At 41.5% G+C, this 22,612-nt stretch overlaps 1 protein-coding gene across 1 annotated transcript; it reads left to right on the forward strand.

The window, feature by feature from the left end:
- Positions 1-202: 202 nt before the first annotated feature.
- LOC119461098 (glutathione S-transferase omega-1) lies at positions 203-14,721 on the forward strand. The gene is made up of 5 exons (XM_037722284.2): positions 203-422; positions 618-723; positions 2,594-2,813; positions 5,207-5,333; positions 12,579-14,721. The coding sequence occupies exons 1-5, from the start codon at positions 398-400 to the stop codon at positions 12,815-12,817; spliced, it is 717 nt and encodes a 238-aa protein (XP_037578212.1). The 5' UTR covers positions 203-397; the 3' UTR covers positions 12,818-14,721.
- Positions 14,722-22,612: the final 7,891 nt, after the last annotated feature.

Consider the following 22,612-nt stretch of genomic DNA (forward strand, 5'->3'; position numbering starts at 1 on the left):
TAAAAGTGCGAGCTGCACATTTTAGTCTCGTTCGCAACGACAGAAACAATTGTTACTATTTCTTTGAATTTGCCGCCGTAAATGTTTTAGTGGTTATGTGCTGCCATCTTGTGGTAAAAATAATAAGACGTTGTCGCGACGTCATGACCGGCGCATGACCTCCGAGATTAGCAACGTCACGTAATTAATGGGGACTGGCCGTCGTCTGTCTGCTGGCTCGCTGCCATACGCATAGTGTTGCTCAGCTGCATTCCGTTACCTACTTTTATAGATTCTCATCTGGTGCACCAGCTGGAACGTTACGTACTTACATTTCATTCAACAGCTGTTGACGACTAGTCGTTCTTACTTTACGGTCAAACTGAAGTGGCTGCACGGCATATTCAGTACCGCCAGCATGTCTCTGAAAGCTTATAAAGCAGGTAATGTCCATTACTTTATGCGTGCTTGAGAAACTGCTTCTGGTAGCGCTTATCTTTACGTGTGTACTGTTGGACAGAGGTGTCGGAAATTTCATGCGAGGCTGAAACTTTCAACGATTCAAGTGAATGCCATGTTGCATCGTTTATGAGTATGTGAAGCATGCGCCTCTAATCGTTTACAAAACCACTGTGCAGGCATGCCATGCCCCCCTCTAGTACCGGGAAAGCTCCGCATCTACAGCATGCGCTTCTGCCCATTCTGTCACAGGGCCCTCCTCGTGATTCATGCGAAGAATATCGAGTAAGTATCGGTCTCCGCCTTCCCTGAAATTTCATCGCAGCATACTATAATCGTTAAAGTTGTCATCGTGCAGTTAAACTCGTTAGTGTAGTGCAGTCGAAATGAAGCTGACATGAATACCAGCGATCTAAATTTGTAGAGAACGTACAGTAAGTTTATTACATGTTTTTTTTTCTTTTTTTTTTTCTTTACGCAAAAGAAGAACTGGCTGGCTCAGAGAAAAGCATAACAATAAAAATTTACAAACATGTTTTCCACAGACGTGTAAAGTAACAGCTACTACCAGAGAAAGAAAATATTTTCTTGATATTTTTGAAAAAGCTCAGGGACAAGTTTGCTAGTGTTCCATATAGTACTAGCAAACTTGTTCGCTTCGTTATGATTTCGGTGTTGCTTGACTTTCTGGGAACAATCAAGTTCATCATAAAGGAGTTAGTTTCTTAGTTCATACTTTTGGCAGTTTTTGATTCTTCACCGTAACTACAATGTAACAATATTAAATAATGCTTCATGTTTCAGTATGAGAAAGAAACACTAGCAGTTTAGATCCAAAGCAAATATAAGACAAGCTTCCCAATGCTATACCTAACACTAGAAAACTTGTCTTGTATTTGGCATGAATATTACCTGTTTGCGTTATTTCTCATCCTGAAGTATGAAACATTATTTAATATTGGTCTAGTTGTAGTGATGGTGAAGAATCAAACACTGCCAGAAGTATGAGTTAGGAATATCTTTATCGGGTGAACTTGTGACAAGCAACACACAAATCAAAATGATAGTGGCGAGCACAATTATTGGTTGTAGAAATTGAACTGATGGGTCAAGTCTGTTTGCTGTTTTTATATGTGTCACCACACATTTGAGAATGATTTCTGGTGGTTATTCATGTTTGAGAATGTACATCATTTGCGTTGTGCACACAGGCTGATTAGACAAGACTCTCTCGCTAAAGAATTGGCGACAACATACAAAAAATGTCAAATACAGTGGCCATTTCTCGCACAGTTTGGCAACTCATAACATTGATAACCCAGTGAAAAGTGAGCACCAGCGAAAAGTAAAACATCAACACGTGACAATATCCAGTCCTCTGTGGTAAACTTGTCAGCACCTGCCACTCTCCAATACTAAAATCAGCAATAGCGAAAGACTGCACTGTTTGCTTTTTGTTGCTTCTGCATTAGCATTCGTTAGTTATGCAGAGCTTTAGGGCACAAAAGCAACTAAGGCTATGATGCACCAACCACAAGGTTCGATTTTGTAGTCAAAAGTGTGTCGAGCTGCAAAATAGCATTAGGTTGCATTACTTGTCTCTGAAGGAATGGCGCATGATTGGAGCTGTGCAACTGATCTTGTATTAACAAAATAGTGACATGGAGCAGTATATGAAATTATCGATTACATACGAGTTAGAGATAATGGCTGTCATGTGTGCACAGACAAATTGTCTAAAAAAAAAAATTGAATGATGCGTAGGGAATCTCTGACACCACTCACTCTCTGCATTAGTTTAAATTTTTCAGCTTGTAACCCTAGAAAGGTCCTTGCTATTTTTCTTTCTCTATGTTTGAATAACTCTTATGTTCAGTATAGGAATTTGTATAAAATTTTTCAAAGTATTTGTTGCAAATTTGCAAAAAATGTCTTAAAAGTAATATTTAGATGCACAAGTATCTTTCGCCTCTAGCTGGAAGAATGGGCCCTATGTCTCATTGAAAAAAAAAAAAAAAAAAACCTGCTTTCCTTCGTTGTGTGGTCCATAAGGTGCAATGATTTATCTTCAAAATAAGTGCCAGCTGGCGCAGCAACATACTTTATAAAGATTGTGCAATATTTCTTTTTTTACTTGTTATGTATCTTTTTTCAGCCATGAAGTTGTTAATATCAACCTCAAGGACAAGCCTGAATGGCATTTCAAGTTAAATCCTGCCGGCAAGGTTCCAATACTCCAGCAAGATGACAAGTTAATCTGTGAATCGCTGATTGTGTCCGAGTATTTGGACGATGCCTATGGAAAGGCAAAGCTTCTGCCAGCTGACCCCTATCTGAAAGCGAGGGAGAAGATGTTTATTGAAATTGGCTCTGCGGTGAGTACCTTTGGAAGTGAACATCAAGTGAACTGGGGCCTTATGCTTGACATGTCAGTTTCAGCGATTCTCTTTTGCACAACATGACATCCAATGCGATGCCTCATTGAAGCCATGTGCATTCTGGCGGCTCACTTAGCCATTCAATGTCCACTGACAGTGTTACTGAGAGTTAACAACCTAGAACACTATTCTATCACTAAAGTTGCTCATACCTTGTCTTACATTCTTGGCAAAGTTGTTTCTCAGAATTTTGAGAATGACAGCCTACAAACAAATCTCATAAAACAAAGCACAAACAGCGCATGCCTTTTAGGTTAAATCTTCTCAGACTTAAATATTAAATGTGCAAAACAATAACAGAAACCTGAAAATGATATAATCTTTTTGACAAGGCCGTGCACTACCTCCAGGATCGGCCTATGCAAGAGGCCAAGTTTCTACCAGAAAGTTCACCTTCGTGCATAGTGTTCGCCGCTAGCGTTTCTCAGTAAGCATTAAGGTTATATAGGCTAAAGTTGCCAAGAAGCGTACGAAGCAGTTGGGGACCTTTGAATACAATCGCGTTCCATTCTTAAAGGCGAAGCTTAAGCGTTCTCCAAGTTTTTCTCACCCTTACTCATTTTCTGTTAGTCTTGTACAGTAAGGCAGTGTAAATTTGACATGTGTAAGCTTGAATGACCACGCTTGTGCTCATTAGTAACAATATAATCCTTGTTTATTGAGCAGCCATTGACAGCAAGTGCTATCCGAAGCTTATGTGATTTTCATGCCTGTCTTTAATTCTTTTGTCTTTTCTGGCTTACTGAGACTGCACTCATTCTTAAACTAACATTTCTTTTACTCCATAAGTATAATTTACTAATCCAGTTTACCTTCACATTCCTCTTTACACATTCCTGTTCACATTCCTTTTTACACAACGTAAGCAGGAGCTGGGGTAGAAGATTCTGACCCCCCATCCCCCCCCATCCCCCTTCTCCCATAAATATATTGATGCGGTGATATGTCTTGCACAACTTATATCCATAAAAGCTGGTGACTACTTTTGTACCCCAAACATTTATATAACCCAGACTTATCATCTAAACCCATAGATTTGTTATATATATATATATATATATATATATATATATATATATATAAACCAAACCTTTATAGCCATAACTTATACCCTAAACTTATTACCAAACTTATCATGCTAACTCTTTTTCTTTACTTAGCTAGGATTCAGATTTCAGGCACTCGCGAAGCTCCTCTTTAAAAAAATTTAAATTTAAAAAAAAATTTAAATGGGTACCTGTCTAATTAGTACAGTAGACTTCATCTAAACATACCTCGAAGGGACAGAAAAATGTATTCTTTTTATCCAAAATGTCATTTAAGTGAAGTACACTTAAATCACCAAGAATTGTTTTGATCGAAAAGCATCTGACTGTTTGGTATTACTGTGATGAAAAAAAGACTGGGTCTATGGGCTCAGCTTCTAATATTATAGCTTCTCTTGGTCCGAAACAGGAACCCGCACTGGAACTTTAATATCGATGTATTTGTCAATAGAACCATAGCTCTCGCCATGAACTTCACCGGTAATATCTTAAACAGAGCAGATAACAAGGGCGTTATCTGAGGTCTCTTATTCCCTGGTGGTGTGAACGAAACAGTAGTGGCAGCCATGCTTTCTTTCTCCTCAGGGATAATTACTTACCTAGCAACGCCCTGATGATGGAGAGACAACGTTGGAAATTTGACATATTTAATTTGGATTAAATGTACTGTGAATGCCTGATGAATTGGATTTTCATCAATATCTATAACACCACTGTTTGATATATTTGTTGGACTTTTCCTGTTCGATACACTAGTGAGGTGGGTGGTAGTTTCCGTTAAAGTTTCATTTGACCAAAGTTCATAAAAAGGTAGGATTCCGTTTAACTCAAATTTCGCTTACATTGTTGCTTTGGGTGGCCAACCAAAGTTGATACCATTGTTTTGCTTATCTGGTATTTCCGTTTAATTGAGTTTTGTTTATTCCCGGAGCCCACTGTATATGTCAGCAATGTGATTGATTCACATGTGAAAATGAATCATTATAAGTACTTCAAAATGGCAGTTATTGTTGTTTCAACGCCTCCCCCCCCCCCCCCCCCCCAATGAAAATAAAAGGTGCAGCCCTGGCTTTTTGGTGTTCCTTTAACTGAAATATTTCTTGACCATAAATGGGACATTAGAGGTAATGCAACTCATACTGTTTTCATTTACATCCATGAAGTGCGATATAGATTTGTGAAGCTATAAGTTATCGTGATAACGACATGCAGAATACTTTGGTTCTGATATGCTTGCTATGGGGCTTAATCCTCTCTTTTTCTTATTTTGTGCTTTACTGACAGGCTTTGATGCCAGTGCTGAAGATACACCACAACAAGGACAACAGAGTTGAGCTGTGGAAAGAGTTCAAGGAAAAGGTACGCGCTTATGAAGAGGAACTGTCTGCCAGAAAGACTCTCTACATTTCTGGTACGTAAATTCAGTATGTAGTACTTGTTTGAGCACTTCAAATGTATTTTGAGCACCTAGCATCGAAAATGCAAGGCATCCCAATGAATTACATAGCTTTACATAGCCATTAGAATAAGCTATAGTGCGCACTAAAGCATCTATTACTACTCTTCTGCAGATATGCAAATGATGAGATAGCAGGTGCCAGTATTAGTTGCATCACAAGATACCACTTCAAGTTAGGTGTATTGCACATATTGTGATGTCTCAGTTGGGATGACGTTTAATGGGTCTGGGAGCTCGTCAGGGGGCAAACCGGGGCAGCACATGCGGGATGATGATCAGTGTACGTAGATCGTGGTCCACCATAGAATGGGTATCGTCAATGTCGGGCTGTAGGCGGACAGACTTGAGCTCATCGAAGCGCTGGCAAGTGGTGACGATGTCAGAAACGGTAGCCGGATTCTTGGTGTTGAGGGCATTGAAGGCGAGAGTTCCAATGTCTTTGAGAATGTGGCGTACCCTGTCCGATTCCAACATTGAAAAATTCACACGTCGGCAGAGTGCAAGGACATCCTGGATGTACGAGGTGTACGACTCGCCCATGTGTTGCTTGCGAGCATCGAGGCTTTTCTTGGCGAGAGTGGACCGAACAGCCGGTGTGCCGAATACTTCGCAGAGCTGGTGCTTGAAGCGAGTCCAGTCAGTCAAGTCGATCTAGTGGTTAAAGAACCACATCTTCACCACACCAGACAGATAGAAGGAGACATGGCGGAGTTTAAGAACATCATCCCACTCATTGGCAGAACTGACTCGCTCATAATCGTCCAGCCAGTCTTCCATATCCTCTCCGCGAAGACTAGCGAAGAGGTGGGGGACACACTGGAGCTGTTGAAGATAAGGGAAGGAGTGACTTGCGATGTTGAAACAATGGCAGCAGGGGCGCCAGGCTGCACGTCCTGCGACATGTTGGCTGACGGTGGGCGCAAGCGGCGACCTGAACGAAACTCCAGGAGGCAGACCGGACAGCCAGAGGATGTAGGACCGAAGGGCACACTCCACCACTTGTGACATCTCAGTTGCGACGACGCTTAATAGGTCCGGGAGCTCGTCAGGCGAACCAACGCAACACATGCGCGATGATGATGATCACATATACAGGCGAAGAGGAGGATAGGCAAAAGTGTGAGGTTGATGATGATAATATACAGATGAGGACGATGTGCGTAATAAATGCCCACAATATCTTCGTACTATCTAAAAACCCGATAAAAAGAATAAAAAGTGTGTGCCCATTCATTTTGTTGAGTTGTTTTCACAGCGTCATTTTACAGACCTCATCAAGACTCGGTCTTTCGTAGACTGCCACTTGGAGTTTGCTTATCAGTTTTAAGAGTTTCCTAGCCAAATGAGTCTCAGAGCATGTGAAATGTACTATTAACTGCGTTCAATTTGAGTTGCAGTGAAGGAGCTCTGAAAATGTATCGCAGGGCCGACTCACAAAATATTACTAAGCTGAATGGCATTTCAATTACTCATAGCACTCTGTTTATAAGAAAACTGGCGCCTGTTACTTTTCCTATAGAGAAAAAAAATTAAAACTTGCAGTTATATATTGTGATACGACTGATATTGAGCATAGGGGGGACTTCCTTAACTACATTCCTAGCAACATTCCTTAAGTTCCTCAAGCAACATTCCTAAAGCAACAGCTGCATCTCAATGTTGGCACGGCTGTGAATGCCGTTGCTTGCAGCACAGTTGTTACTGCTGGAACTTGGCCCAACCTAACTTGTGACTCGTCACAGCTATGCTTACGTTTATTCACTGCTCCTAATGACTTAATAACTAACGTTTACATTGTTACAAGGTTCATTTAGACAGGGAAAATGTTGTGTACGAAATGAAAGGCGATAAATTTATGCACAATCATCTAGTTTTTCTGGCTGCACGTGACAATGGCTGAATGTACCAAATCAAAGTTAACATTGTATTTATTATCTTATAATGATGGCCTTGTTTGCCTAGCCCTTTGCCACACATGACAAATGAATATTTTGACATGGCAAGTGGAGTTAAATTGCGTTTTATTGCTACACAAAAAACAAACAGAACATAAGCACATGAAAAACAATGCAAAAATAATTAAGATGTGTGAATGAGCACAACTTTCTTTTGTGATTTTAGTGTGTAGGTTGGTTAAACTCTCTAAGCATCCGAATAATGGAATAGGACATAAGCTATCATTCCCTGAGTTGGCAAAATAGACTGATGCTAACCTGATGCAAAAATTCCTAGTTTAGAAAAAAAAACATGTTATCACAAGCAGTGAGTGCAAATTATTAGCGTTCAAGGCTCTGTTGTATACTTGTTCATGCTCTGTTATACTCCGTTTCCTGAAAGCATTCCTGCCAAGTCTCCCGCTTGTATGTACACTGCCATAAGTTTCCCGAAAAACTGCCCCAACACCAATCCGAACAAAATAAAGCGTCATGTAGCGCACCTGCAACGTAACTGCCATTATGCGCTAGGATTTAAATGTAAGCCAGTCAGACTTAACTGTAAGTCATTTGTTTGTCGGAAGTGTAGGCCTAACTAAGTTCACCTCAAATCGAGACGTGCATTGACGAGTGTGTGTGAAGCAAAGGGCTAATATGCGTTGCATAATGACCAGTTCTTATGTCAGCTTTGCTGTTTTCCAGCCGTGTTATGCAGTGAAGCATATTAAAAGTCGAAAGAGGTCACTGTCAATGGACATCGCAGGTGTTCCTTAATTACGCACGTGCCATCTCCACTCACAATACGAGTGCAAGAGACGTCTAAATAACTACTGGCAGCCATTCATAGCTGGTCCTAACGTCGTTGTGGCGATTTGAGCCCTTTTTTCGCCCACCCTGCGCCCCTCGTATATACATGAGACTATATCAAAGCCTAGTATGCATTCCTTAATTATACATGTAAGCATGCACAATCTCCGGTCATATAACAAGCACCGAGGCAGCTAATAAACTGCACTGGTAGCCATTTATAGCTGTTTCGGACATAGCTGTGGCCCAGAAAAAGAAATGAATTTTTTTCTTGCCCTTCCCCCTCCCTTTCCTTCCCACCTCAGGGAATCTTGCAAACTTTCAGGCCAGCAGGTTACCAAGTATGTGACAGTGTTGTGGCCATAGCCACTTACATCATGCCAAATGCCCTATGCTTGCCGGAAGTTAGAGCTTTTTTGGTCTTTTTACAACAGGCAGTCTGCACACTGCACACCAGGGGCCGTCACAGGCGCACGGCCATTGAATGCCTTCTGAATTGGGAGCAGACAAGCATCAGCCGCCACTGGTCACTCCAGTAACGTTCTGCCAAGATGTCAGAGATCGCTTAGTACTATTCAATTAAAATGTGGAAAAGAAGAGGAAAGATGTGCTCTGTCACGAACTGCAAGAACTCGGGAGAGTTGGCAGGTATAGAGAGACCTTCGTCCTGCAGTGTACACTCTGCATAGGCCGCTGCTGCTCATGATGATAGTAAGCATACGGTTATGATGAATAGGACACTGCACACTTCGGTGGTTCAGTGGCTATGATGTCCTGCTGCTGTGCATGATGTTGAGGGTCGAATTCCTTAACATGGTGGCTGCACTCTGATGTGGTCAGAACCACAGGTCGGCAATATAAACAGAACTCACTGGGACTCTCTCACAAAATATATTTTTTGCTTAGGAACCGCTTGGACTCGTACCCGTGTCACACGGGCGTTTCAATAGTCTATCGAGTCAACGGAGCACCCTACAACTCTATCGAAATCTCGATGGCCTTTGAGCAACGGAAGTGGAAACAGCGTGAACATGCCCTCTCGTTCACAGTGTGCTTGTACTCCATGCTTAGAAAGAACAAATCAAACCAAAATGCTCTGAAAATACTATATATGAGTGTCATTAATTATTCAATAAAGTATTTTTGCCACTTGATATGTGCGAACTGCACATACTTTGAAACATGTAAACACACACCAAAACGGCTGCCGCATCGAGCGGCGCAAACGTTGCCACAGTTTCGCTACTCAACAATTAAAAACTAAACATATATGTATGGCAATGTATAAACAAAATTTTTTATGTATAAAGAAACCTAAAAGAAATTATGGTGCTTTTAAGTGGTTTTAATGTTGTTTAACATTTGGTGACATGAAAACGAAAATAAAGATTCGCAGCTGCACACAATTTTGCAAGAAACACCTGAACGACTCAACGGCCTTTCAAAAGTGCTGTGTAGCAGTGCGACAACTCCTTTGAGTCGATAGAGTTGTGGCATTTCGAAGGCCGTCGACTGAAAGGCTTTCCAAATGTGCCCGTGTGACACAGGTGTCGGACTCACCAGAATTCTGCTCCGCTGGGCTCACTCGAACTCAGACTCACCAAAATTCTACTTAGCCAGGCTCACTGAGACTCACCAAGACCAGACAAAGCCAGGTTCACTCGTATTCAGACTCGGACAGGCCCACTAAGACTCGTCTCATTCTCACTTGCGCTTACTCAGATATACATAATTACTGTCTCCCTCATACTAATGAAACCAGACTCCATGCATTCTCATGGAATCCCCCACTTGTTTATTTGATTCGATCTCACAGGTGTACAACTAATCTGAATTACTAGCTAATTAATAGGATCGTTGCCAGAGAGCCAGATCAGAGCTCTTTTCAAAATATCATTCATACTCGTGTTTACAAACATGCGTTGCCACACCCTCACTTGCACATTCTTCTGCTCACACTCGCATATACTTATTCATGCTCATAGTGATGTTCATTTACACCCTATGGCATTCACTGATAATCAAACCAGGGTGTCGAAACAGAAAAGGAATACAGGTTAGGTTCGGGTCCAATGCACTCTGATTTCGTTCTGGTTCAGTTCCAGTTCATACAAATAAAAAAATATAATAGTTCATGAAGGCGTTCGGCTTAGTCTACATTATCTAGCTTCAAGTTGACACATTGCCCAGCACTATTGATTTGTCCTCATGGTGCATGAGCAAGTATTCTCAGGACAAGGCAAAAATCGGCTTGATGGCACGTGGGAGCAAGCAGCTGTTTTGACTTGAATGTCCTTTATGGTAGTTTAATCTTAAACGGCTACAGCAGACATACACGTAAAGACAGTCGTCTTAGGCAGTGGTGTCGCTAAAGTGTGTGCCACACGGTGTGGCGCCTAGATGTGTCTGTCTCTGCGGACCCTCTGTCCCATATTTGCTTTTATCGTTATCCATACTGAGTACGTGTAAAACATAAAAAACAACCTTCTGAGACGTACAAATGCACAAATTAAGGTTTTTATAAATGGAAAATCTCACAGTCGCACCATATTGTCATGTTTTCTTTTTATTCATAAATAGCAGATTGTAATTTAGCAGCATTCACTTGCCGAAATTCCACTAGGCCGGCTTACTTGGACTCGGACTCACTCTCACCAAAATTTTACTCAGCGTACTCGCTCAGACTTGGGGGGGGGGGGGGAGGGGAAAGTCCGAGTGAGTACATTCATGAGCGAGTTTGCTGACCTATGGTCAGAATGCAAAAATGCTTGTGTACCATGCGTTTGATACAAGTTAGGTAATCTTAAGCGGTCAAAATTCTAGAACCTCCAGCTATGGCATTTCTCACAGCCCTCGAGTTGCATCAGGATTTTGAACTTCCTAATTAAATGAATGCTATGCTCAGTTTGTTTCACAAGACAGTACTTTGAGTATGAAGGAGTCAAGCACTGACTGGTTGACAACGTCTGATAATCCCAAGTAAATATTGCTCAAATCTTGTATGTAGCGAAGGGCAAGCACAGCTTTGTATCCCACCTGGTTCAGGTTTAATGGCTGTCAGGCTGGACATGTGTGGACAGTGTTTTCACGAGGCAACATTGGTTGCCTTCTCTTCACTTATCTATGGCTTCTGGTAAACATGGTTTTTGTGTAGGCGTTTAAACTTCACAGTAGGCTGTGGCAGTCGCATTCTGATGGAGGCGAAATCCAAGAATGCTTGTGTACTGTGCATTGGGTGCACGTTCAGGTAGTCAAAAGAATTTCAGGTAGTCAAAATTAATCTGAAGCCCCCACTTTGGCGTGCCTCATGTTTTTGGCATGTAAAACCCCAAAATAAACTTTTTTTAACTTCGCTGCAGCATGTCTGTGCTGTGTTGGTGTACCCTGGCTGCAGGAAGTTGTGTGGACAGCACGTGGCATAGCCCACTCTGCAGTAACCACGGTTACCTCTACTGATGGAGACAAGTTGTTCACTGCTGTAGCACTCTGTAATTGCAAATAGGCCGCACGCAACATGCCCCCAGTTGAAAAAAGGGCCATTAACTTGAGACTGATGTTTGTGGTGTGCTGGATCCTAGGAGTATCTGCACATTTCTCTTATGAAGATAGCCTTACATCAAGTATGTCGAACATGAAGCCATGTTCAAGGTAATGCTTCTGAATAGGGGTGTGCGAATATTTGAAGCTTTCAAATAACGAATCGAATTGTGTCCTATTTGATTTGGTCTTTGAATCAAATAGTCAATATTCATAATTGCAAATATTTGTCTCATACTTTTCAATTATTTCAGAATGCAACTGCGGCCAAATAAACATAAAATTGAAGCAAAAGTACGGTAAATTTTCACCCCCACAGCCATACTACACAGGCATACTACATAAAACGTGAGAACTTGTGCAGTGGAGCACTCTACGTCACTTAGGTAGCCATACTTTACATGCTCTACAGCGATCATTCGCACTCTCTGAAGAGCCCTGTGTATGCGAAGAAATTACGTGCTTGCTCCTAATGTTCTCTTTGCGCTTTTAATAAGCAATGCTTCGTAATGTACTATGTAATGACATAAACTTGCTAACTTTAACAATACTGGGATGTGAACATCATTTTGTATTAATTGTGATAACGTCTATTTATTATTCAAGAACTATTCTATAAGTATTTAAGATTCGCTTCGCTTCTCGCACTATTCAATTCGCATTCAATTCAGTCTCAAAAATCACAATTTGCACACTCGTACTTCTGAATGTGTTACATGTTTAACAAGCAGCACTGAAAAATCTATAAATGTACAAAGTATCATCAGCGCAACGATTTTGGAAGTACTATGCGCATGCAGAGTAGTAAAGCCCTCAGGAAATAGATGGCCTTTGAATGTTTTCATTTCTTGCTTACTGTTCATGTGAGGCTCAACGGTAGAAGTATTTTGAACCTTATTTATTTTCACTTTCATTTCAGGTGACAAACCTGGCTTTGCGGACTACATGGTTTGGCCTTTCTTCCCTCGAGTGCAAGCATTCGCAACCATCTTTCCTGAGCTGAAGCCTCCAACGGCTGAAGAGTTCCCTTGTCTTCATAAGTGGATCGAAGCTATGAAGAAAGACAAGGCAGTTGCGGCCACTTTGAACGAACAGCACCTGCTGGAGCATACCAAGAGTGTGCTTGACAATAATGTAAATTATGATGTAGGCCTGTGATTACACAAGTGACTAAGTATGGTGATGTTAACGGTATAGGGTACCACCTCGCCATATAATGGCACTTTTCTTGCTATTTATGCTATTATGTTTTTTATGCTGTTATGTTATTTATTCTTTTACAGGATGTCTCAGCTATCATGCGCAGTTTTACAGGAACATGGATCATTCTATAAGAATAAAACCAAGTGTGTGTTATTTAGAGCCTTGTTGAGAGACCGCCAGTGATATCTTTATCGACAACATTTAATAATTCATTAAAAGTAACGATTTGACTTTTTAATTCTTGTTCTAATTGTCAAGATCTCAATTAGGGGGTTGTAGATAATCATAGCACACCACACGTTGAATTAAGGTGTATCCAACAAGGTGCACATCTCATTTTTACTTTTAGCAGCAAATAAAGCAAGCCCGATAAATATGAAATATACCATGTGACAGTGAACCTGTGCACATGGAATAGCAGTGCTATCAGTCACTGTGGGATAGCAAGCTTTTCAACTCGGGCTCGCTGCTCAAGGCAGCGCATTTCCTTTATCTTGATATGCAGTAATTACAAGGAATTGTTTGCGTGTTGTGGAACGAACATGTGTGCTGTTATTGCTGCTGCTCGGCCCAGTAACAGATGAACAGCTCGCTTTGCCACTGAGACTGTTTGATGGCGCTGCTGTTCTGTACATATGGGTGCATGGTCACACGCTATCTTTCATATTTCATGGGCTTTTCTTGCTTGCCGGAAAAAAGTAAACATGCAACGTGACTTTCCTAGAAAAATCTCACCTTGACTTCCCTTATGACTCTCTACAACCGCCTAATAAGACATCTCGAAAGTTAGAATGACTATTAAAAAGTTAGATAATTACTTTTAATTAAATAATTGGATGTCAGGGGCTAGAACATTACTTGTAGTTTCTCAATGAGACTCTATATAACGTGCACTTGGTCTTAATCACGTAGAATGATCCCTGTTTTTAAAAACTTGATTCATTATAGCTGGGACGCACTGTATACACTAAGGGTTATGGCTAGCATAGTCAAAGTATGCATCTTTGGTGTTCTTAACATGCTTATATCTTCGCTTCCATTTTTGTGTGCGCATGGATCAAGTAAAGCTTTTGTTCTGCGTATGGCTCTTGTACGGCATAGATGCCTGTATTTCGCACGAACCACCAGCTGTGGCTATGTATAGAGGCTATTTTTATAACCTGTTCGGCCGGCACCCATGGCATGTCAAATTTGTGGTTTCTCACCACTGATGCTTAGCTAAACTTTTTGCCAAGAAGAATGAGTATTTCAAGGAAGCTTTATTGCTTCTCCTGTAGGTCCATTTATGGCCAGGAACAAACATTTTACATAAATAATTCTGTTCGTTTGTCCTGGTTGAATTAGGCACAGTGACTACCACAATTGTTTCATGTTGATGTTTGAGAGGTGGTGAGCTACAGGAGAATGTTGCTTCTATATGAGGCCTTTTCATGAGGCCGTTTCAGAAGCCATGGTTGCTGCCACTCTTGCTCTTTTATTACTGAACTTGCTATGATATGTGGAGCACTTGACCATGAGAACTTGAAGTTGAAACTGCTTAGTAAAGAAGTATTGCTAAACCCTTATTAAGGTTAAGGTTATGAAGGTTAAGACCTTCAACATCATGTACTATGATTAGTAAAGACATCTTTAGTATAAGCAAAAAAAATTGAAATTTTTGTCCATCTAATCTGTTCTCCCTAAAATGTCATTGTTGTACTGTAACTATAGCAACCATAGCAACCGCTGTCTTCCGAAAATTGTTGCATGCTATGTGACAAGGCAGTTAGCATTATCCCTACAATGTGCTGTGGCATTCGAAGCTGTATGTTTTATAGCCCTGTAGTGCATGTTCAAGTAAATAAACTATTTGTCAAAAATCACTTGTTCTTCTTCAGGCTAGATCATTAGCCATCAACCACTGAGTGAAAACACAATTTATTTTCATTTGTGAAAAGCAAAAAGCACCACTGTAATGGGTAAGAAGATTGGAAAACATAGCTAATGAAGAAGAGCATGGCTATGCAAGCTGAGAGGTTTGACATTTATTTGAGTATGAACACAACAAATCTCACAGATGGCTAGGAAAACATGAATACAGACAGGTTACATGCATGAAAACTTTGCTCAGGTTTCCAATGACATGCCCTGCATATACTAAAGAAGGTAAGCATGAAACACCAGATAACTGGTAACATGACATTTCCTCTCATCCTTTGTTTTGTCTCATCCTTTTTATTGCAACAGTACAAAACATGAAGCTGGGTTATCTGTGTCCGTTCATCCTTTATAACGACTGTTGCAGTTATATATGTAATGTATACATAACAACGACAAGAAAAACAGAGAGGACTGATTTTTAATGAACCATATGAAGGCAACAGATAATGAAGCCCAGAAAAGCAAATGGGAAATCATTTGCAGGTTGAATGGAAATGTGCAAATAATAAACTAAAGGGAACGTGGACGCATATGTATATGATCCCACTTAAAAGAGTTTCTCAATATAAATACTTAGGAGTCATTCTAACAGAGGATCTTTCATGGTCTAAACACATCAAATATATAAATGGGAAAGCCCTAAAAAAATTTGGTTATGTGCACCGCACTTTATCTAAGACCCCTCGCGAGACTAAACTGTTATTATATAAAGCGTTAATTCGCCCTGTTGTAGAATATGCATCTGTTGTCTAGTTTCCCTACAAACACTGTGAAATAATTTCGCTCAATAATGTTCAACGTAAATCTATCCGTTTCATTTGCCAAAATTACAGCTGCAATTTCTCGCCTACACACGCTCAACAATCTTTGAACATCGAGCCATTACTTTCACGGTATCGCATCGAAGCCCTAAAACTTTTATATGCGATTATTAACTCCACTTGTGGTTTTTCTGATTGTAACTACATCACATTTACAAACGCAAGTTGTACCTGTAGCTCCCACGCCTTGAACATATCACCTATCTGTGCCCGTACTAACACATTCAAATACAGTTTTTTTCCCACGTACAATTGATCTATGGAATTCTCTCCCCAGCAACATTCGTTCATTATCACTAAAAGATTTTATAGCTACCACCACTAAGCACCTCGCTAACATCTAAAGCGCTTTCTTTTTTCATTTTTTTGTGTATGTGTATGTGTTTTATTGTGTAACAATGTATAATGTTCCCACTCCTGCTATAGCCCTATATTGGGCTGCAGTATCTCGAGGTGCGACGCCTTGTGGTGGTGGCGCTTGTGTAACGTCGGCAACAGCTTCCCAGAACATCCAGTTTCACAGGGTGGAATGGAGGCGGAATTTTTTCCCATCGTGTGAATGACCATCTGTACATGCATGAGGATGGGTAGTGACATATGGGCTGAGGAAGCGCCTTCACTGTTAAGATTAAGTGCGGCTGCGCAAGCGTTATCACGGGCACTGAACTTTCCTTTATTTTCATGGAAAGTCAGTCAGCGCATGTACGTTTTTTTTCCATCGGGTTAACTGCCATCGCTACATGCATGAGGGTGGGGAGTGACATATGGGCTGAGCAAGCACCTTCACTGTTAAGATTAGGTGCGGCTGCGCAAGCGTTATCATGGGCACTGAACTTACCTTTATTTTCATGGAAAGTCAGTCAGCGCATGTACGTTTTTTTTCCATCGGGTTAATCTGCCATCCGGTACATGCATGAGGGTGGGGAGTGACATATGGGCTGAGCAAGCACCTTCACTGTTAAGATTAGGTGCGGCTGCGCAAGCGTTATCATGGGCACTGACCTTTCATTTATTTTCATGGAAAGTCAGTCATGCGCATGTAACGTTTTTTTCCATCGGGTTATCCGCCAATCGGTACATGGATGAGGATGATGAGTGACATATATGGGCTGAGCAAGCGCCTTCACTGTTAAGATTAGGTGCGGCTGCGCAATCGTTATCATGGGCACTGAACTTTCATTTATTTCATGGAAAGTCAGTCAGCGCATGTACGTTTTTTTTCATCGGGTTATCCGCCAACGGTACATGCATGAGGATGGGGAGTGACATATGGGCTGAGCAAGCACCTTCATTGTTAAGATTTGGTGCGGCTGCGCAAGCGTTATCATGGGCACTGAACTTTCCTTTATTTTCATGGAAAGTCAGTCAGCGCATGTACGTTTTTTTTCCATCGGGTTATCCGCCAACGGTGCATGCATGAGGGAGGGGAGTGACATATGGGCTGAGCAAGCACCTTCACTGTTAAGATTAGGTGCGGCTGCGCAAGCGTTTTCATGGGCACTGACCTTTCATTTATTTTCATGGAAAGTCAGTCTGCGCATGAACTTCTTTTCCATCGTGTTAATCGCCATCGGTACATGGATGAGGACGATGAGTGACATATATGGGCTGAGCAAGCGCCTTCACTGTTAAGATTACGGGCGGCTGCGCAAGCGTTATCACTGGCACTGAACTTTCCATTATTTTCATGGAAAGTCAGTCAGTGCATGTACGTTTTTTTTCCATCGGGTTATCCGCCAACGGTACATGCATGACTGTACGGTGGGGAGTGACATATGGGCTGAGCAAGCACCTTCACTGTTAACAATAGGTGCGGCTGCGCAAGCGTTATCATGGGCACTGACCTTTCATTTATTTTCATGGAAAGTCAGTCTGCGCATGAACTTTTTTTCCATCGTGTTAATCGCCATTGGTACATGGATGAGGATGATGAGTGACATATATGGGCTGAGCAAGCGCCTTCACTGTTAAGATTACGGGCGGCTGCGCAAGCGTTATCACTGGCACTGAACTTTCCTTTATTTTCATGGAAAGTAAGTCTGTGCATGTACGTTTTTTTTTTCATCGGGTTATCCGCCAACGGTACATGCATGAGGGTGGGGAGTGACATATGGGCTGAGCAAGCACCTTCACTGTTAAGATTAGGTGCGGCTGCGCAAGCGTTATCACGGGTACTGACCTTTCCTTTATTGTCATGGAAAGTCAGTCTGCACATGTACGTTTTTTTCCATAGTGTTAACCGCCATCGGTATATGCATAAGGAGGGGGAGTGAGATATGGGCTGCGCAAGCGCCTTCACTCAAGATAAGGGGCAGATGCGAAAATCTGATTATTGCATTATTATTGAAAATGATGTATATGCGCCGACCCAGCAGTTTCCAGAAGAGTGGATGGAACTGGCTGTCTCGACATTTCACTGGGCTATAGGCTTACCTTTTTTTTCGAAAATGCACATATCCGCATATTCGTTTATTCAGGGTGTAATCGGCGGAAACACTTGTATTATCATTGAAAATGGTGTATATTCGCCGAAACAGCAGTTTCCAGAAGAGTGGATGGAACTGGCTGGATAGACATTTCACTGGGCTATAGGCTTACCTTTCTTTCCGAAAATGCACATATCAGTATATTCGTTTATTCAGGGTGTGAATCGGTGGAAACACTTGTATTATCATAGAAAATGATGTATATTCGCCGAAACAGCAGTTTCCAGAAGAGTGGATGGAACTGGCTAGATCGACATTTCACTGGGCTATAGGCTTACCTTTTTTTCGAAAATGCCAATCTCCGCATATTCGTTTATTCAGGGTGTGAATCGGCGGAAACACTTGTATTATCATTGAAAATGATGTATATTCGCCGAAACAGCAGTTTCTAGAAGAGTGGATGGAACTGGCTGGATCGACATTTCACTGGGCTATAGGCTTACCTTTTTTTCGAAAATGCCAGTCTCCGCATATTCGTTTATTCAGGGTGTGAATCGGCGGAAACACTTGTATTATCATTGGAAATGATGTATATTCGCCGAAACAGCAGTTTCTAGAAGAGTGGATGGAACTGGCTGGATCGACATTTCACTGGGCTATAGGCTTACCTTTTTTTCGAAAATGCCAGTCTCCGCATATTCGTTTATTCAGGGTGTGAATCGGCGGAAACACTTGTATTATCATTGAAAATGATGTATATTCGCCGAAACAGCAGTTTCCAGAAGAGTGGATGGAACTGGCTGGATCGACATTTCACTGGGCTATAGGCTTACCTTTTTTATCGAAAATTCACATATCCGCATATTCATTTATTCAGGGTGTGAATCAGCAGAAACTCTTGTATTATCATTGGAAATGATGTATATTCGCCGAAACAGCAGTTTCTAGAAGAGTGGATGGAACTGGCTGGATCGACATTTCACTGGGCTATAGGCTTACCTTTTTTTCGAAAATGCCAGTCTCCGCATATTCGTTTATTCAGGGTATGAATCGGCGGAAACACTTGTATTATCATGGGAAATGATGTATATTCGCCGAAACAGCAGTTTCCAGAAGAGTGGATGGAACTGGCTGGATCGACATTTCACTGGGCTATAGGCTTACCTTTTTTTCGAAAATGCCAGTCTCCGCATATTCGTTTATTCAGGGTGTGAATCGGCGGAAACACTTGTATTATCATTGAAAATGATGTATATTCGCCGAAACAGCAGTTTCTAGAAGAGTGGATGGAACTGGCTGGATCGACATTTCACTGGGCTATAGGCTTACCTTTTTTTCGAAAATGCCAGTCTCCGCATATTCGTTTATTCAGGGTATGAATCGGCGGAAACACTTGTATTATCATGGAAATGATGTATATTCGCCGAAACAGCAGTTTCCAGAAGAGTGGATGGAACTGGCTGGATCGACATTTCACTGGGCTATAGGCTTACCTTTTTTATCGAAAATTCACATATCCGCATATTCATTTATTCAGGGTGTGAATCAGCAGAAACTCTTGTATTATCATTGGAAATGATGTATATTCGCCGAAACAGCAGTTTCTAGAAGAGTGGATGGAACTGGCTGGATCGACATTTCACTGGGCTATAGGCTTACCTTTTTTTCGAAAATGCCAGTCTCCGCATATTCGTTTATTCAGGGTATGAATCGGCGGAAACACTTGTATTATCATGGAAATGATGTATATTCGCCGAAACAGCAGTTTCCAGAAGAGTGGATGGAACTGGCTGGATCGACATTTCACTGGGCTATAGGCTTACCTTTTTTTCGAAAATGCCAGTCTCCGCATATTCGTTTATTCAGGGTGTGAATCGGCGGAAACACTTGTATTATCATTGAAAATGATGTATATTCGCCGAAACAGCAGTTTCTAGAAGAGTGGATGGAACTGGCTGGATCGACATTTCACTGGGCTATAGGCTTACCTTTTTTTCGAAAATGCCAGTCTCCGCATATTCGTTTATTCAGGGTGTGAATCGGCGGAAACACTTGTATTATCATTGAAAATGATGTATATTCGCCGAAACAGCAGTTTCCAGAAGAGTGGATGGAACTGGCTGGATCGACATTTCACTGGGCTATAGGCTTACCTTTTTTTCGAAAATGCCAGTCTCCGCATATTCGTTTATTCAGGGTGTGAATCGGCGGAAACACTTGTATTATCATTGAAAATGATGTATATTCGCCGAAACAGCAGTTTCCAGAAGAGTGGATGGAACTGGCTGGATCGACATTTCACTGGGCTATAGGCTTACCTTTTTTTCGAAAATGCCAGTCTCCGCATATTCGTTTATTCAGGGTGTGAATCGGCGGAAACACTTGTATTATCATTGAAAATGATGTATATTCGCCGAAACAGCAGTTTCCAGAAGAGTGGATGGAACTGGCTGGATCGACATTTCACTGGGCTATAGGCTTACCTTTTTTTCGAAAATGCCAGTCTCCGCATATTCGTTTATTCAGGGTGTGAATCGGCGGAAACACTTGTATTATCATTGAAAATGATGTATATTCGCCGAAACAGCAGTTTCCAGAAGAGTGGATGGAACTGGCTGGATCGACATTTCACTGGGCTATAGGCTTACCTTTTTTTCGAAAATGCCAGTCTCCGCATATTCGTTTATTCAGGGTGTGAATCGGCGGAAACACTTGTATTATCATTGAAAATGATGTATATTCGCCGAAACAGCAGTTTCTAGAAGAGTGGATGGAACTGGCTGGATCGACATTTCACTGGGCTATAGGCTTACCTTTTTTTCGAAAATGCCAGTCTCCGCATATTCGTTTATTCAGGGTGTGAATCGGCGGAAACACTTGTATTATCATTGAAAATGATGTATATTCGCCGAAACAGCAGTTTCCAGAAGAGTGGATGGAACTGGCTGGATCGACATTTCACTGGGCTATAGGCTTACCTTTTTTTCGAAAATGCCAGTCTCCGCATATTCGTTTATTCAGGGTGTGAATCGGCGGAAACACTTTATTATCATTGAAAATGATGTATATTCGCCGAAACAGCAGTTTCCAGAAGAGTGGATGGAACTGGCTGGATCGACATTTCTCTGGGCTATAGGCTTACCTTTTTTTCGAAAATGCCAGTCTCCGCATATTCGTTTATTCAGGGTGTGAATCGGCGGAAACACTTTTATTATCATTGAAAATGATGTATATTCGCCGAAACAGCAGTTTCCAGAAGAGTGGATGGAACTGGCTGGATCGACATTTCACTGGGCTATAGGCTTACCTTTTTTCCGAAAATGCCAGTCTCCGCATATTCGTTTATTCAGGGTGTGAATCGGCGGAAACACTTGTATTATCATTGAAAATGATGTATATTCGCCGAAACAGCAGTTTCCAGAAGAGTGGATGGAACTGGCTGGATCGACATTTCACTGGGCTATAGGCTTACCTTTTTTTCCGAAAATGCCAGTCTCCGCATATTCGTTTATTCAGGGTGTGAATCGGCGGAAACACTTTATTATCATTGAAAATGATGTATATTCGCCGAAACAGCAGTTTCCAGAAGAGTGGATGGAACTGGCTGGATCGACATTTCTACTGGGCTATAGGCTTACCTTTTTTTCGAAAATGCCAGTCTCCGCATATTCGTTTATTCAGGGTGTGAATCGGCGGAAACACTTTTATTATCATTGAAAATGATGTATATTCGCCGAAACAGCAGTTTCCAGAAGAGTGGATGGAACTGGCTGGATCGACATTTCACTGGGCTATAGGCTTACCTTTTTTTCGAAAATGCCAGTCTCCGCATATTCGTTTATTCAGGGTGTGAATCGGCGGAAACACTTGTATTATCATTGAAAATGATGTATATTCGCCGAAACAGCAGTTTCCAGAAGAGTGGATGGAACTGGCTGGATCGACATTTCACTGGGCTATAGGCTTACCTTTTTTTCGAAAATGCCAGTCTCCGCATATTCGTTTATTCAGGGTGTGAATCGGCGGAAACACTTGTATTATCATTGAAAATGATGTATATTCGCCGAAACAGCAGTTTCCAGAAGAGTGGATGGAACTGGCTGGATCGACATTTCTCTGGGCTATAGGCTTACCTTTTTTCCGAAAATGCCAGTCTCCGCATATTCGTTTATTCAGGGTGTGAATCGGCGGAAACACTTTTATTATCATTGAAAATGATGTATATTCGCCGAAACAGCAGTTTCTAGAAGAGTGGATGGAACTGGCTGGATCGACATTTCACTGGGCTATAGGCTTACCTTTTTTTCGAAAATGCCAGTCTCCGCATATTCGTTTATTCAGGGTGTGAATCGGCGGAAACACTTGTATTATCATTGAAAATGATGTATATTCGCCGAAACAGCAGTTTCCAGAAGAGTGGATGGAACTGGCTGGATCGACATTTCATCTGGGCTATAGGCTTACCTTTTTTTCGAAAATGCCAGTCTCCGCATATTCGTTTATTCAGGGTGTGAATCGGCGGAAACACTTTTATATCATTGAAAATGATGTATATTCGCCGAAACAGCAGTTTCCAGAAGAGT

This window comes from Dermacentor silvarum, chromosome 8 (genome assembly GCF_013339745.2).
Source record: "Dermacentor silvarum isolate Dsil-2018 chromosome 8, BIME_Dsil_1.4, whole genome shotgun sequence".
NCBI classification, from domain to species: domain Eukaryota; kingdom Metazoa; phylum Arthropoda; class Arachnida; order Ixodida; family Ixodidae; genus Dermacentor; species Dermacentor silvarum.

Coding starts and splice junctions, on each gene's coding strand:
- LOC119461098 (XM_037722284.2), top strand. CDS start 398: ATGTCTCTGAAAGCTTATAAAGCAG. Junction 2,814..5,206: donor TTATTGAAATTGGCTCTGCG/GTGAGTACCTTT, acceptor CTTTACTGACAG/GCTTTGATGCCAGTGCTGAA. Junction 5,334..12,578: donor AAAGACTCTCTACATTTCTG/GTACGTAAATTC, acceptor CTTTCATTTCAG/GTGACAAACCTGGCTTTGCG.